Source organism: Pimephales promelas, chromosome 12 (genome assembly GCF_988280905.1).
Source record: "Pimephales promelas chromosome 12, fPimPro1.hap1.1, whole genome shotgun sequence".
Lineage (NCBI taxonomy): Eukaryota > Metazoa > Chordata > Actinopteri > Cypriniformes > Leuciscidae > Pimephales > Pimephales promelas.
In genome coordinates this window covers 13,713,041-13,730,630 of record NC_142780.1, presented here as the reverse complement: position 1 = coordinate 13,730,630, position 17,590 = coordinate 13,713,041, and the positions used below count along the sequence as shown (strand labels likewise).

The 17,590-nt window shown below is 37.3% G+C and overlaps 1 protein-coding gene across 1 annotated transcript; it reads right to left on the bottom strand.

Moving 5' to 3' along the window:
• Positions 1–154: 154 nt before the first annotated feature.
• grhl2a (grainyhead-like transcription factor 2a) lies at positions 155–16,503 on the bottom strand. The gene is made up of 16 exons (XM_039685275.2): positions 16,216–16,503; positions 15,130–15,316; positions 14,953–15,011; positions 14,236–14,584; positions 14,037–14,095; positions 12,602–12,758; positions 12,404–12,515; positions 7,886–7,980; positions 5,068–5,226; positions 3,543–3,627; positions 3,202–3,338; positions 2,994–3,031; positions 1,855–1,937; positions 1,667–1,752; positions 997–1,061; positions 155–887 (listed from the first exon to the last, which is right to left on the bottom strand). Exons 1-16 carry the CDS (start codon positions 16,230–16,232, stop codon positions 773–775), a joined length of 1,803 nt encoding a protein of 600 aa, XP_039541209.2. The 5' UTR covers positions 16,233–16,503; the 3' UTR covers positions 155–772.
• Between the last annotated feature and the right edge of the window lie 1,087 nt (positions 16,504–17,590).

Genomic DNA, 17,590 nt, shown 5'->3' with positions numbered 1-17,590 from the left:
CCCAGAACACAAAGATTTTTTTTTAAAATGAAATCTGAGAGCTTTCTGTCCCTCAATTAACAGCTATAACAACCACTTTCAATGCCCACAAGATCCTAAATTTCAATTGGTCAGTCAACAGTTTACCAAATTAATACACGTGTATATACAACAGTGAAGATGCTCTGGACTTATTTATTCAACAGATAAAATACAGCCATAAAAAAATATGTACAAGGTATGTTTAAAAACAAAAACAACATATAACACAATCAGGAATATGGGTCAGCTATATATATAACACATAAGCTGAAGAGTAGTGTATTCATGACATTGTTGTGGATATAATTTAAAAACACATATGTCTTTCTTGAATGGTAAAGATCTCTTTAATGTTAAAATATCACCGAAGTATAGATAAAATCTAGTACTTTTTTTGGCGGCTGCACACTGTTGGCCACAAGGGGGAGACAGCACAAAGAGAAAAAAAATCCATTTAACTTGACTGGCATATTATAGTGCTTTGGAAGAGCATTTTTATGTGCTGTTCAGACATATGATGATAATCATAGTTCCACAGTTCCATCATGTTTATTTAAACAATTTAATCTGTACCAGCAGGTCCACTGAAGTGCATTCCCAAGTCAATGACTTCCGAAGGCGTTTTCATCTTCTAATACAGATGTCATAAGAACCCAATAGGAGCGCTGATGCACAGATTGAATTGTGTGCTGCTGCTTCAGGGTCCCAATCAGGTTCTCTCAGTAGAACCAGGTTACTGCGGCACTAACACTTAAATTTCAGTGAGAGTGACCCGGAAACAGTCGGCCTGATTGTCAATGGCCAGGATAAACGTGTCCTCGTTGCAGTAGTGCTGAATAATGTTGTCGTCCATGTTGACCAGGATACTAGTGGTTGAATGAAAGTGGACAAAACAATACAAAAACATATATTTTTGCTTTTTAGCACTGATAAAAGTTGAGAGAATGGATTTTGTACAGGTAAATATTTACTCACCCTTTCTTGCTTTTCTTATAGATTTTCGTCATCTTCTCCACAGGAAGAGAATATTTGCCTGATATCTTGGGGGAGAAAAAGACTTTAAAATCAGCAGCTTAAACAAAAAAAAACCTCAGTGAATGGCTTATTTCCAACTCTGTTGTATTCAATGGAAAAGTAATCGGACCCGTTACCAAATGCAGTGTAATACCCAATTACTTCTTCCTCTTAAAGGGCCATGTCGTTCCAAACCCGTTTGTTCATCTTTGGAAAACAAATGAAGGTCTTATTGATGAAATCCAAGAGCTTTCTCTTCCTCCACTGACCGTCTACGCAACTACCACTTTGAAGCTTCAAAAAGAGATCATAAAACTAATCCCACGTGAATTGAGCAGATTAGCCAAAATTTTTATAAAGAGACAAGGTCACTTTATATGATAAACAGATTTTATTCACATATAAACATTTATCAATGCACACATAAGTTGTGGTAAAGCTTCTGTAAGAGCTTCTGCAAAAACCAACGAGCTTCATTCTTGTGTGTTACACAGTGTGTTTATTTGTGTTCCTGAAGATGAATAAAAGTCCTACAGGTTTGGAATGACATGAGGCTGAGTCCTTTTTTTGGTGAACTATCCCTTTAAGAAACTAAGTGTAAATCCCATGTGCTGCGTGACACTGTACTTACTGCCTCAAGTAAACTTTTCAGTGTTGGAGACCTCAGCATCAGTGCATCAAAAACCTCATCAGATTCTCTCCTTACGTACAGTAGGACTGCAGAAACATAATGTGCAGGTATATATATATATAAATGGATATCAAAAAGCATTAAGAATGGGACATATTCTGTTGCCTTGACATGTACATCTCACATACCTCTCTTGTCCTCTCTGCTGTATTTGACGGGCGGAGAAACATCATCCTCTGACCGATGAGGGAACGATCTTTTCATGGTCGGCCTGCATGGGAGATCAGATAAATCTATAATTCTTATACTTCTGTGATGAAACATTTCAATGTCACAATTATTACCGCAAGAAATAAATGAAGATATATTTGAAACAAACTGGATTGATTCTACTGGTCTGATGTTTGCCGAGCTTAATAACACAAATAGTGGTGATGCATCATAAAATGAGATTAAAAGGTGATGAACAAAAACGAATAACTGGCTAATAATTCTAAAATATTTTGCATAAACAGATTAAAAATAAAACAGTTCAACTAAAATCAGGGATTAAGCAAACTTAGGCATCACAGCATTAGAAAACAGACACTCATTCAGAGAGTTGCTAAAGATTACATTTTACATTGCTATTAGGTGTGATCCTAATTTTTATTTATTATAAATGTTATATCACTGTCTTCGACAAAGTTTTGTCTATCCATTTATGGTGTTTTTTTTAATTTTGGGGGTAATTTTGAATTTATTTACTTCAAAAAGTAACACATTTTCTATGTAAATTATGCTTATTTTATGTTTTAATTTATTTCTTTTTTTAACTAAATTAACATATCATTCCAATAAGTTCTTAGAGCTAAAACCTAAAAATGAAGTGACTTTGCTGTCACTTGGTGTCTTATTTTGGCTTATTTTAGAATTCTCTAAATTACAGTTTTCCCCATTCATTTCTATGGGTGCCCATTTTTGACCCAAATACAAGATTAAGTAGGTTTTTTTTCACCCACTTAACATTGTAGAATTGAGTCAAAAAAAATTGTGTGTGTTCAGGAGGCAAACTTAGGAAAAGTAACCAAGTCTTGAACCGCTCAGATCAAGGGAATTATTTTTTAAAAACAAATCAAAACTATTTTGCCCACATTTGTCCAGAATATGGTTTTAGGGTTAAATCTTGGGTTATGTACATTTCTACTCATACTAACTATTTTAGTATTCAAATTAAGTGATGCAATACCACTAAAAACTACCATGTGGTAAAGCCATCTTGCATCCCTAAATACCAAATACCAATACAATTAGATTAAACGAGGACATTCACGGTAATGACACTGACCCATCACTCTCCATTTCTTCAACACCAAAACTGAACACCTATAAACAAAGAGAAAACATTATAGAGACATAATAACAGTGCTTTCAAAATATTCTCTAAATAAGTCACTATGATCTTTAATAATTACTTCTAATTATTCCACATCAATCCCCCAAAATTCAGTACTGAAACAACGTTGGTGTCACTTTAAGACCTGCATTGATCATACCTGACCGGCTCTCTGGAGGTTGTTCAAATGGACATCGGGGATGAAGAGGACAGGCTGGGACTCCAGGTCCGACAAAGTTTTGAAAAGTGTAATATCTGGCCTCTTTTGAGATAAAGTGGCGAAACTTCCTCTCTTACCTAACAGGGTGAATGAAAACCAGTGACTCAAGTCAAAATCAGCAAGTTTACAGTCGTACATTTACAGTCATACCGAGAGCTGATATGACTAAGGTGCATTTTATCCATTATCAGAGCAAAATGTATGATTCACAGATACAGCATCTAAGGATTATGGCACCACATTGTATAAATGAATGTTTGGTTGATTGACGCGACCCTCACCATCATGACCCTGGCCGACAGTCTGACCTTTGACCTTCTTCCGGAGCTGCTTTTTCTCCTCATCCCGAATTTTTCGCTCAGCTCCCTGTACAGAAGAGATGAGTTTGTGCGATCATACTGTTGTTGAGGGCCATCCGAGCAACAGGGGTGAGCTGGCTTTTTACACGGTACTTTTTAAACTAACATGTCTACCCATCATTGCGTTAAAGGGTTAAACGCACATTGCCACTCAATGGTGCTTAATAATAGTGTGTTGAATCAGTATCTCAAAAATTTCGATTACGTAAGTGAGCTATGCTTATATTCGGATTTTAAATTGTAATTTTGTCCACCCCTGAAATGGGTCAAACCATTGTGACCTGAGCGGTTGAAGTAAATATGCTAGTAAATAAACTATCTCAAATAATAAATAAACGATCTCAAAAGTTTCAATTACGTAAGTGAGCTATGCTTATATTCTGATTTTAAATTGTAATTTTGTCCACCCCTAAAATGGTTCATACCATTGACATGACCTGAGCAGTTGAAGTAAATATGCTAGAAATCCCACTCATTCAAGAACACGCATCTATTGCATGGCCCAAGCAATAGACGAAGTCTATTGTAAAATGAATGCTCACAGATTAGTGAAGTTTGCCCTCTTTTACTTGTGTTGCTTTTAAACTGAATGTGCGAAGCAAACTGTTTGCGGAAATAACCACAAAATTAACATGAGTGTGTGGTTTATCTGTCAGTCAGATGTGTGTGTGTCATCATCTTTGGCTGCTAGAAAGGAAAAATAAAGTAAACAAAGGCCCTTACATTTTGCAGAGTAACATTTTATTACAAAACTCTGCATAACATAAGGCTCTTTGTTCATTGTATTTTTTCCTTTCTACCACCCAAAGATGATCCTGAAAGGAAATTTGCAGTGAGTTTACTGTTATGAGTATATACACAAATATAGTTATAAGAATAATACCCGGAAAATTTCACAAGTGAAGACACCGCTATTTACTATTAACTGAAGTGGTTAGTTTAGGATTGGTTGGGAATATATCAAGAGTCAAGACTGCGTATACAATAAGATTACATAATAGTTAACGTGAATTTAGAGCATTTTTAAATCTTGGGTTATGTACATTTCTACTCAGACTAATTCAAATTAAGTGAGGTAATACCACTAAAATACTACCATGATATTACAATGTACAAAAGTATATTTATAAATTAAATTAACCAAAATGAACAAATCCATGAAAAGTATATTAATTCATGAATCCTAAATGAGAATGTAGTACATGTTAATTGTGTAAATAAAAGCATTTGGAAACATAAAGTGATAATTCCTCATCATTCCAGTAGACAAAGATTGAAAAAAAATGTACAAATACAAATGAAACCTACTTGACTAACATGTAGTGTGTAGTGGTTACAGCCACTACAGGAAATGGCAATGACAAACACAGGAAATTAGCACTGTAACTGTAGGTACTTTTGATTGAGGTCTGTGACTCAAATGCAGTCACACTGATGCCGCACCAACCTTGTCACAGAAGACCTTTATCTGCGAGCAGGCTCTGTGGATGGGTCTGTTGCTCCTGTTATTATAACTGTAGGTGTCAATCTGGATCATAAGCGGAAGACCTTTGACTCCCTTCTGTGAGGAGAAATCCGTGCTCAGGCAGTTCACCGTAATGAAAACCTGAAGAAGATGATGAGATACATGCAAAAATCAGCTTGACAAAACATGCATCTCTGAGCTCGGAAAATGTCAAGTATGGTCAGGCAATCATGTCTCATTATCTTATGAGAGGAGAGCCAGGGGGAAGTTCTTCCACACCAAGCTGCTCAACCTTAAGGGGAATGTTTGCGCTTTTCCTTTTCAAAAATAGAAAACGGTGGAATAAGGGGCCGTTCATATGGAACCTGTTTTTGCATTTCAAGACTAGAAAACATGCTTCTGTATGTGTTTTTCCTCATTTTTGTGTGCACATATTAAAAATAAATAATAAAAAAACATTTAAAAGGCAGTGCAATGGAATGCCAAAAAATGCATTTTTAACATGAAGGGATAGTTCACTTTGATATTAATTTTGTGTATGTTTTAGCTTACCTCAAGGGCATCCAAAATACTGTTTGTTTTCTCACACAAACCGCTCGTTTCGTGTCTTAGGCCATCAATGTGTACTTACGTTTAAGAGTCATTAAATCATGTTTAATTTGGACTTCTCTGTGCATGCTCTTTGAGGTGGTGACCATAGACCTCCATTATATGACTGAAACAAGAATGGTTTGACCTAAAAATATGTGGAAACAAAGACACCTACATCTTGGATGCCCTTGAGGTAAGCTAAAACATATCAAAAATGTATTTCAAAGTGAACTATCCCTTTAACATGGCATCTTTCGTACTTGTAAAAGCTTTAAAGATGTGCTGCAACGGTCCAGAACTAGCACCAATCATTGGTAGGGGGCGGCACTATCGGTTTGACCAATGGCAGACATAGGTTCTGGGAAACATGTATAGAGGTGGTGACTGGTGAAATGACACACCTCAACTTCACACTTTACAGACTGTCTGATTAATAGACTCGTACTGATTAAAAAGCTATTTTGGGATTGCTTCCCAGACCCAGACTTTAGAAAAATGTCAATCTTTTTAGCACTAGTCCATCTTTAATCTAAAAAAAAAACCTTTATTCTAAAAAACCTTTATAATGGAATAATACATTTTCTCCATTGAATGTTAAATCTTCAAATAAAATCTCTAAATTGCGACTCTAAACAAAACATAGCACTCATTCATTGTGTGGCAGTCAGTGGTTTATTAAAATAGTAAGCAAAACCAAACTGATTTGAAATATTCCCAACTGTAACCTGTTTTATGCCAATACATCAAGAGACACTGGAAAAACGACTGTTGAAAGATGAAAGCTTGCGAATCTTTCAGCCCGAGGTGAAAATAGTTTCCCACTGACGGTCTCCCGTTCTTTCATGTCTGTGCCTGTAGCTGTTGTTTCATAGAGGAGCTTGCTGTTCAATGTTATGAGAACCACTTGCTTTCTCAGGGCCACGTGATCAATTCTGACGGGAATCCGTTAGCAAACGTTTACACGGACAAATCTCCCTAGTAGTGTGGGCTCGGCCTTTCTGTGTAAATGTGCGTGTGGGTGCATGCGAGGAAATATCACTGAACTCTTAACAACCATCTACACTATCAAATCACCATCAGTTGGCTCTTAAAACTACTTAAAGCATATACAAATTTATATTTTTTGCCAAACCACTTTTCCAAAGACTTTTATTAAAGGGTTAGTTCACCCAAAAATGAAAATTAAGTCATTATTTACTCACCCCCATGCTGTACCAACCCCGTAAGACCTTCGTTCATCTTCAGAACACAAATGAAGATATTTTTGATTAAATTTGAGAGCTGGATCAGTCCTCCATAGACTTCCTAAGGGACTGGCACTTGACGCCCCCTATCGTATAAGATGATGTGCTGATATAGCTGGAAGCGCAAAACTTTCTGTTTACAAGCAGAGGAAGACACGCGCTGTACATATGCGTTTCAATTAGCGTATTTTCCTCACTATAAGGCGCACTTAAAAGCCTTTAATCTTCTCAAATACGACAGTGCTGTGCGCCTTACAATCCGGAGCGCCTTATATATGGATCATCATCTTATACGGTAGGGGGCGGTAAAACTCCTAAGCGGTGAGCAGCCGGTAACAAGAAGTAGTCGAAGAAGAACGTCCTCGTCTCAGTTCTCGCGCATGCGCCCATAAGGAAGTAATGGAATAGTCGAATAAAGTCGTTATTTATGTTTTTTTTTCGCATAAAAAGTAGTCTCGTCGCTTGATAAACTTATAATTGAGCCGCTGTAGGCACATGGAATATTTAAACCTTTTCTTTAATGACTTTATGGGCCGTCAAGAGCCAGTCCCTTAGGAAGTCTATGGAGGAGTGATCGAGCTCTCAGATTCAAGCAAAAATATCTTTATTTGTGTTCCGAAGATGAACGAAGGTCTTACGGGGTTGGTACAGCATGGGGGTGAGTAATTAATGACTTAATTTTCATTTTTGGGTGAACTAACCCTTTAAGTCTTCCATTGGCTATTACAATTAGATACTTCAAAAGGCCAATTTTAAAAGACAAATATTGACCATGAGCACTGGGTGGACCTCCACCCTTAAGAGTGCACTTAAGGAAGCCTGTTAAGCACAGGAAAAAACCTCCTGACAGGGAATATGACACTGCAGGGAAGAAGAGGAGAAGGCTGAGCGGCTGGTAGCAAACAACTTCAGCTTGACCCACACATAGCAAACTTAACATCCAGGTAAAAACTGAGAAGACTCACCTTTGCCTCTTCATTGACATCCCAGGTAAAGGACACAGCATTGTATGCGATTTCCTCAATGTTGCCAATGGTGTTAAAGCTCTCTTTATAGTCAGCTGAAGGGTGAAAGAGGAGTAGTGAAAAGATAATATTAGTTATATTTTGATCATTTCACTTTCTTTAATATAATTTCTTTAAGACATTAAAGGAGTAGTTCACTTTAAAAAAAAAACTTTTGCTGATAATTTACTCACCCCCATGTCATCCAAGACGTCCATGTTTTTCTTTCTTCAGTCGAAAAGAAATTAAGGTTTTTGATGAAAACATTCCAGGAATTTCTCCATATAATGGACTTCAATGGGGTCCAAACGGGTCAAGGTCCAAATTAAAGGTTCATTCCAGCTTCAAAGGGCTTTAAATGACACCAGGCGATGGATACGGGTCTTATCTAGCGAAACGATCGGCCATTTCAAAAATGAATAGTTAAAAAAGTTTTAAGCATAAATGTTCGCTTTGCTCTGTTCTGTGATGCGCGTTCGTGATTCAAATCTTTTTTCGAGTCAATTGGTTCATTCAACGAATGAAATGAATGAGTTGACCCGAAAAAAGATTTGTTCATTTTGATGAATGAGTTTGAACAGGAGAGTCACGAACAGGCATCACAGAACAGAGCAAGGCGAGCATTTGTGCTTATAAAACGTAAAATTGTATTTATTTTTGAAATGAGCGATCGTTTCGCTAGATTCATCACCTGGCGTCGTTTAAAGCACTTTGAAGCTGCACTGAAACTCTCATTTGGACCTTGAACCATTTGGTTCCCAATTGAAGTCCATTATAAGGAGAAAATCCTGAAATGTTTTCATCATAAACCTTAATTTCTTTTTGACTGAAGAAAGAAAGACATAACTACTCCTTTAACAGTGTATAGTGGGGTTCAACACTATATATGGGGGACACTTAATATTCAACATTATTAATTATTTTTATAAAACGGTTAGTTCTAATCCTTGATTCTGATTGGTAAATGTTCTTTATTCATGATAAAACACGGCTATGACCGCTTCACCCAATGGTCCTATTCATCACTGCCAACACTGCAGTTCACGTTGTTTTTATTTCAGCTTTCATGCATATTACACATTGGAACGTTGTTGTTGTTCACGGTCGCTCAGGGACTATTTTTTTTCTAGCGGAAGGAAGGCTTTTAGTGATTTTACTTCATGAAAGTTGCACTAATAGACATTTTTTTAACTTTAATATTTTTACTGTGTGGTATCCGTTTTATAAAAGCAATAAGGTACTCGAGGCAAATTATTGCTTACTTAGCATAAAACAGATTTATCCAATTATATTTAGATAATTCAAATGTAAAAACACTGAATTTATTGTACTCATTTTATTTGAATTCAAGAAATTACATGATGTAAATGAATAAGAAATAATTCATATTGTTTTACATCATAATATTAACAAATTTTATTCTACAACATTAAGTCTCTAACCAAAGTCGTGACCATTTGAACTCCTTTGTGCAAAAGTCCAGCTCATTGAAGTACAAGCTCAAATCACGCTGGAGAACACGATCATCAGGTTTGACCAGCTTGAGTGCTGTTCGGTGGACAATACCAAATCCTATATAAAAGACATTCTCAAATTCATGCCAATTATCAAGTTCAACTTGTCACTCGAATAGTTATGGTGAAAATATTAACTGCAAAATGCTAACTTTTTTCACCCCACTGTATTTTCAAACAACATGAAGACCAGATAAATGTGGGAAAGCATTTTCATGTTTTGAATATAATATGCAAAGCTCCAAACAAATTTGAACACTTCAGGTTAAATTCAGAGTCATTTAAAGATTCAAAAGAAAAAAAAATTGACCTCAGACGCGGGCGTTCTGTTACACGCTTCATGACTATAACACGGTCCCTGCCTGCTGTGTAAATATAACTCCGCTTAAATATATGGCAGATGTTACTCAAGCCTTCTTTTTACAAAGAAGCAGGACCCTTTCCCAAGCTCCCGTTTGTCTGAGGATTCGACTTCCCCCTCCTAAACGGTTAACGCTCCTATTCAAATCCTGATCTTCAGCCTCAGGCGCTATGAAAAATCCCTGGATACTGTTATTCAAATCAGGACAACATCAGGATCAGCAGATCGGGTTTCTTTCTTCCAAAATCATTCCCAAACCACGTCAGGTTGCCAGCTGCCACGGAGAGGACCATCACAGTGCCCCTCAGGTGTCCAAAAAAAAAAAAAAAAAAAACTTCCTTTAACCTGACCCCCCATTGTCCGTACGCTTCCCAACTGGGTGTTATGATGGAATACTTTGCCCTAAGCGTTGTGCTAAAGTTGCAGACCCTTTTTTAGGATACACCTTAAATAAAGTGAATGTAGAACTGGGAAGAAAAAAAGATGAACAAAAGGAGGGGACTCCAGTTATCTGGTCTCCCAGTGATACAGACGCAGAGAATAAAAGAGAGAGAAGAATAGATAGACACGTAGAGTCACACATACAGAGACACACCCCGAAACACTGCGTATATTGTCATTCTTAAGGTATGGTCATGTTTACCATTGTTCTGCCAATCACTGCATGTGAAATCCAGTCATCACAATTGGGAATTTTACACACTGCAAAATAATATTTTCTTCCTCAGTCTTGTTTCAGTAAAAATATCTGAACATCCTTAAATCAAGTTGAGAAGCAAAATTACTTACAATTAAACTTTAACTTAAATTTACTCATCCTCATGTTGTTCCAAACCTGTATGAATTTCTTTCTACTACTGAACACAAATTAAGATATTTTGATTCCATAGTAGGAAAAAATAGTAATATTGAAGTCAATGGCTACAGTCAACTGTCTGCTATCCCTGTAGCCCTCAAACCGTATTCACTTATAGCCCTTAATCCTGTAATTGTGGACAAATGTGGGCACAGAGGACTCAGGTGTGATCCCGGTTTTTATTTATTATAAATGTTATATCACTGTCTTCGATAAAGTTTTGTCTATACATTTATGGTGTTTTTTTTTTATTTTGGGGGTATTTTTGAATTTATTTACTTCAAAAAGTAACATATTTTCTATGTAAATTATGCTTATTTTATGTTTTAATTTATTTCTTTTTTTAACTACATTAACATATCATTCCAATAAGTTCTTAGAGCTAAAACCTAAAGATGAAGTGACTTTGCTGTCACCTGGTGTCTTATTTTGGCTTATTTTAGAATGCTCTAAATTACAGTTTTTCCATTCATTTCTATGGCCCATTTTTGACCCAAATACAAGATTAAGGAGTTTTTTTTTTCACCCACTTAACATTGAAGAATTCAGTAAAAAAAATTGTGTTCAGGAGGCAAACTAAGGAAAAGTCGCCAAGTCTTGAACCGCTCAGATCAAGGGAAGTATTTTTTTGAAAATAAATCAAAACTATTTTGCCCACATTTGTCCAGAATACGGTTTTAGGGTTAAGGTATGAAGTCTTGTTTTCCAAATTGTTAAAAATATAGTGACTTTGTTATGTTTAAAGCATAAAGTAACATAATTTTGCTAAATTTCATCATCTTCAGTAATTTTTGCCTCAAGTAATTGTATCTTGATTTAAGAATGTTTATATATTTGTACTGGACATACAGTATATACTGGACTGGAATTGATACGGTAAAACCAATCACAAGACTGGGCCATCTGGCCAATCAGAGCAAAGCAGGCTCTCAGAAAGGAGGAGTTTAGAGAGACTGAATCCTTAAACGAACCATTTTAGGCCCCTGTTTACACGAGGCCGCTTGCGGGTGAAAACAAAAATATTTTATCGGATGTGCCTTACGTTTACTCGTGATGGCGTTTTTGGAGCTTAAAAACACACAAAAAAAGTGAAACCACCCTCCAGAGTGGAAATCTTAAAAACGCTCCACTGCCGCGTTCCCGTGTAAAGGGTAAAAATGCAAAAGTCTGCTAGACAGTGAAGGTTGTACGCAGGCGCACGGACTTGGTGTTGTTGTGTGGCGGTGATTTACATCGCCACCTAGCTACCTGGAGTGCATACTACATCACATTTAACACACTTTTGCGTCACCGCACGCGGATTTCCCACCCATAACGCTCATCTAAACGCAGAATAAAAAGTGATGACGCAACGCCACTTTTGCGTTTTCTCTCCAGATCGTAGACACTGAGCAAAGAGCTGATGCTGCAGTATGAGAAAGTATGTGTTTTTTGATCTTGGATGCATGCAAACCAGGGGTGTCCCAACTCAGTCCTGAGGGCCACTGTCCTGCAGAGTTTTGCTCCATCTTACCCTCAACCCTCCTATCTGGACGTTTCTAGTTTGCCTAGTGAGATCCTCATTAGCTGATTCAGGTGTGTCTAATAGGGGTTGGAGCTGAACTATGCAGGACAGTGGCCTTCCAGGAGCAGGATTCAACACCCCTGTTGTAAACACTGTCCTCCAAAACAAAATTAGAAAAACTTTAAAATAGCATAAGGGGCACTTTAAGACACAAGTAAAAGATCTACATCAGGCAGAATCTCACCTATGTCAAGGACTCTCTGTTTGGCCGTGTGCTGACGGCTGTGCCAGTAGTTCCAGTGTTTGAGCTGCTCATCTCGACATTTGTCCTGTCCAAACACCACCATCACTACACTCTGAGAGAGACAAGAGTGGCATTACAATGTTTCTGGTCCTTCATATCAAATACGCTGCAGGGTTGAAAGTGCTTGGCAGAACTCACCCGCACTTTACTGATGGGGTGACGGAGGCCCTTGTTGGCCCCGGTCTCACTGAGAGTGATGCCGTAGAACTGGCCTTTGTTCAGGTAGATCATGGGTCCCTCGCCTGCCTTCTCACGGGCCGAACGACTCGCTTCTATATTGTACTGGAACATGTCTCTATAGGAGAGGATGGGAACACTTTTGTGTGAATAGAATGTTTTTTGGGGAAAAAAAAGATATGTTTGTCTATTATTTGTAAGCAAGTCTGCATGCAAAAAAGATTTGGCACAAGTTCATATGCTATATGGTTCACATTCTTCATTAAGAAAAGAGATGCTAATGCAACTTTTTTAATATTATCACTTATGGTATGGGACTGATTAGAATAAAAGTCAATATTTGTATGTCAATAATTCATCAAACCTTCCATTTTCCATCACACACTTGCATCTTTTTTGTACGTACATAGTAGGCTTATATTTGTTAAATAATTAGGGAAAAGAAAGATTTCTGCTGTTGTTTCATTATAGGTGGGCACTTTTTGTAATTAGCTTCATGTAGATATATATATATATATATATATAAAATATTAGCCAATATATTGGCTTCAACATATAAATATTTAATATATAATCATTCATCAATAATAATCAGTGTTGTCTAAATGATGGATCCCTCTCTTCAATCAGTTTTACTAGAAAAATCAACAATAAAAGAGTCTACAGAGGAAAAGTTCCTGATTTTGAATATTAGGACCACTGCTATTTAATGAAATAATAAAATACGGAGACATGGCTCAGAATTTGCTCGCTCTAATACAGAGATCCATATTACCGTCATTCAAATGTACTTTTACAGAGAAGTAATTTGAGTTTAGAATTTAAATGGATTCAATAATTGTTTTTTATCGCTGTCAAATAAATTAATCGTGATTAATCGCATCTAATATAAAAGTTTGTGTTTACATAATATATGTGTGTTTAATACACACATATATTATGTAACCAAACTTTTATGTTAGATGCGAGTAATCAAGTTTAATCCATTTTACAGCAATAAAAGTGATCAAATTTGCATTGAATTGATCAAAAGAGACAGTATAGACTTTTACATATGTTACAATGTTGTGTTGTTGCATCATTTTATTGCAAATAATTGTTCTTTATTGCAAATCATCAAAAAAGCACAACTATTTTTAACATTGACAATAATACGAAATGCTTCATGATCACCAAATCTAATGGATCATGTGACACTGAAGACTGGAGTAATACTGCCAAAAATTCAGCTTTGCATCACCTGAGTACATTTTAATATTAAAATATTTAATATTTCACAATATTACTGTTTTTACTGTACTTTAATTCAATAAAAGCATCCTTGTTGAGCATAAGAAAACAGACGTTTAATATATGAATGGTAGTGTAAATAAAGATTAAGGGGTGCTGTACTTACACCCCTGGATGTGCCTGGCCGAAATGTTCAGCCCCTACAGTGGTGGGCGCTCTGTACTTCTGAAAAACAGTATATGACAGACGTGTGAACGTACCGAAGAAACAGATTGTTCTAAACTGCATTACATATTATCACTGAGATGTGCAATGGCCTGTGGCAACCATTTCCAGTGATCGTCATTAACTGGCAGAAAGCTCACCACAGTCTCTTCAGGGTAGGAGTCCTCATAGGTGCTACTGTCTGGTGTACTACACTGTTCATCCTTCGCGTATCCGTCGTGGCTGGTGCTCGCTGAGACCTGTAAAGAATGGTAGAGCATGCGCTGATACGGAAGCCCCTGCTGCTGCTGCTGGTGGCTGGAGAATGACTGAGGATAAACCTCAGCCTTCACAGTGGCCACAACACCCTCCTCAACCGGCATGGTATCGAACAGGTCTTGTTTACTTTCTGCACTGTGCAGGTCCGTATTCAAGGACAGGTTGACTGGACGTGACTTCAGGACATGAATGCGATTATCAGTGGACTCAAAACCATCTTGACCGATCCGACTGAAAGAAAGAGGTCGGAAATCAAAGGGGTTATTTCAATTTATTCCAGTCGGAACATGGACTTTTTAAAATTAAGAATTAAATTAAAGACCTAAAATAAAGAAATATTTAAGATTCTATAAACAAAATGCAAGTACATTATTTACTTGCTACGATCAAAACCCAAATCATGCTGGATAACAAGGATCAATCGTTCACTCAAATTGTTATGTTAATAATAATTCAATTCACATTTATTTTATAAATGGGAGTCCATCAGGGTTCTATACGTGGGCCTCTTCATTTTTACTTTTAGGCTACTTTTAGGTAAGGTGATAAAAGAACCACTCGATCAAAGCAAGCTTTAACAAATTGTGTGATTGACTGACCTCTTTTCATGATCTTCTGGAAGTCTGGGTACTGGTAAGAGCCTCTTCTCTTTAGGAACCTAAAGGGAAAAGAGATGGGTATTATCACTTCATGACACAATGCCTTCAAATATGTACACCCTTAACCGGCACATTCATTTCCTTCTTAACTGTAGAGTGTAACAGATGACCTCTGACCTTATAGTAATCATAAAGGATTCCCAGGGCAGCCACACTATCCTCATCTCCATTAATGCTCATCATGGCCTTGGTGGCAGCGGTCAGTGGATTCTCCAAGTAAGATTTCCATGCCTCATCTTCACTCGTGAAGGTACGCCGGGATGGAATGGACATCTCATTAGGGACCACCACCACCAGACGCTTACTGTAAAATACAGACATGCTATTTTAATAAGAGGGCACATAAAAATGTCTAGGTGCGAGTATGATGATATATACACACAAGACTGAAGATATATACATACATCAAACAATCTGAAGCATAGACAACAGGATTGATCCCAATAATACCAACTCACTCTATACCTTAGGGTTCATTAATTTTACAAAGGGCTGGAGCATACAACTGAAATTCCCAGAACTATCCTTTTACATTTTCCACACAACTGCTTTTTTTCCTGTGGGACAATGGACTATATCCTGGTGGATATTGATACTACAGTGAGGAAGGGTTGCATGGGAGGGGCTGTACAAGGATGTTAGCTAATATAAGCCACCTGCCCGGGCCCACCGTTATAGTTGTTCTACAGCAAACAAACAGAAACAGAAGAGGAAAAGGAAAAGAAAAGCCATCACTCTGTCACACTTGTTCTTAAAACTAATATTCATTTAATTAAACATATTAATAATAATAATAATTCAGTTCACATTTGTTTGTATAGCACCTTTCACAATACATACTTTGCAGTTAGAGTAATCTGTATCTGTTATATCACATAATAATAATAATAATAATAATAATAATAATAATAACACAAATTAGAGGGTGTTCCTCAGGGTTCTATTGGTGGAACTCTACCCTTTTCCCTTTTTCATTTTAGCTTACCGGCTAATGTAATAAAAGAACCACTTGATCAAAGCAAGCTTTGACAAATTTACTTCGCATTTTTTCAAACACACAACAACCTGTCACGATAACGTGACGTCACGTATGAAAATACAACACGTCATGAAATTCCCCAGTCTAAAAACTTGTTGCTATATAATTTAATTACGTTAGCAATTTCTTACAGCATTAGCAAATGTTTACATTTGGCGACTTACTTCTCCTCCTGAGCCATGTGCAGTGCGGGGCTTCCACAGTGAAACTGGACTTTCAGGTCGGTGAAGATGCGGCAGGTGAGTCGCAGGGAACGGCTGAAAGAAAACTCGGACTACAGGTCAAACAACTTCTCGCATCCGACTCTCATTACAGCATCCTCCGTCTGTTCCGCACAAAGGTTAGCAGCCAAACATTCAGGATCAAGCGGTAAATTGTGTTAATTCTGGCAAGTCTCAAGGTGACTGTTATTGTGAGCAAGCAAAGGTGAGCTCTCGTTACCTGGAGGAGGAGACGAGCCAGCTAATCCACACGCAGCGGCTTTGATTCGGACACGGTGATTGGCTGACAAGGAGAAAGAAGGCGTGGCCGGTACCTGCACGTTAAAAACATGCATCTGAAATAGAAGAGAATCATTCTGTTCGTGGGAATTTTTCATTAATTGCGCAATGACAAATAACTCGATAGGCGTTTTTATGGAAAATTTTTAAATGTTGGCTAATCACTAGTAAAAAATAAAACCAATAGGCCTACGCTTTGTTTATAGAGTAAAAAAAAAAAGATGAATGATTGGAGAAGCTCAGCAAGGAGCGAGATTTTTAGGTACATTGGCAGATGGCAGAGTTGTCTATATTTAACCAAATGACTATAATGAAATATCTGTTTCCATTGAGCGGTTCTTGTTGGGAAAGGGGAATGTTTGTTCACGTTTAGCCCTCAGTCTGAGCTTATCCAAATACAGCTATTGTTGACCAGCAGACTGATATTTGTTTGTTAGGGCTGCAAATAAAAGTGTCTGTTAGACTAACAGGTGTGGCTCTGTTTTAAAGTCGTCAAATGTGCAGCTCCTTCTTTTTCTTGGATCGAGGGGGGGATCTGGGATTGTTGTCGGATGTCCTGGGCTCAGCAGACCAATATATAGCTATATAATTTCATAATTTAAGAGTAATTGTGTATGTGACATAGATGAACAGGCTTCAACAAGACTAGAAGTGAGGTGAAATCTCCTAATGACCCACAGTTGTCAGTCATGGGAACCGAAACTGACACCTCAGTACATTTTCACCAACGTGAAGACATTTAGAGAGAGAGAGAGGCATGCACACATACATTTATTATCAGTCTGTTTTTCATTTTTTTAAATTGCTTTCCCCCCTCTTCAATTTGCTTTTACAAAAAAGAAAAAACCTTATCACACTTCATGGGACATTTCACAGGAGGTGTGGCATGCCTGAAAAGAAAAATAACCTGTTTTGACCTGGAGAAACGCTTCAGCTTCGACCCGTCTGACAGGTAACGATTCTGCTTTGTTAGCAAAATGTGACAGTAGTTTATACATCACAAACACACATACTGAATCGACACATTTTACCAGTCGCG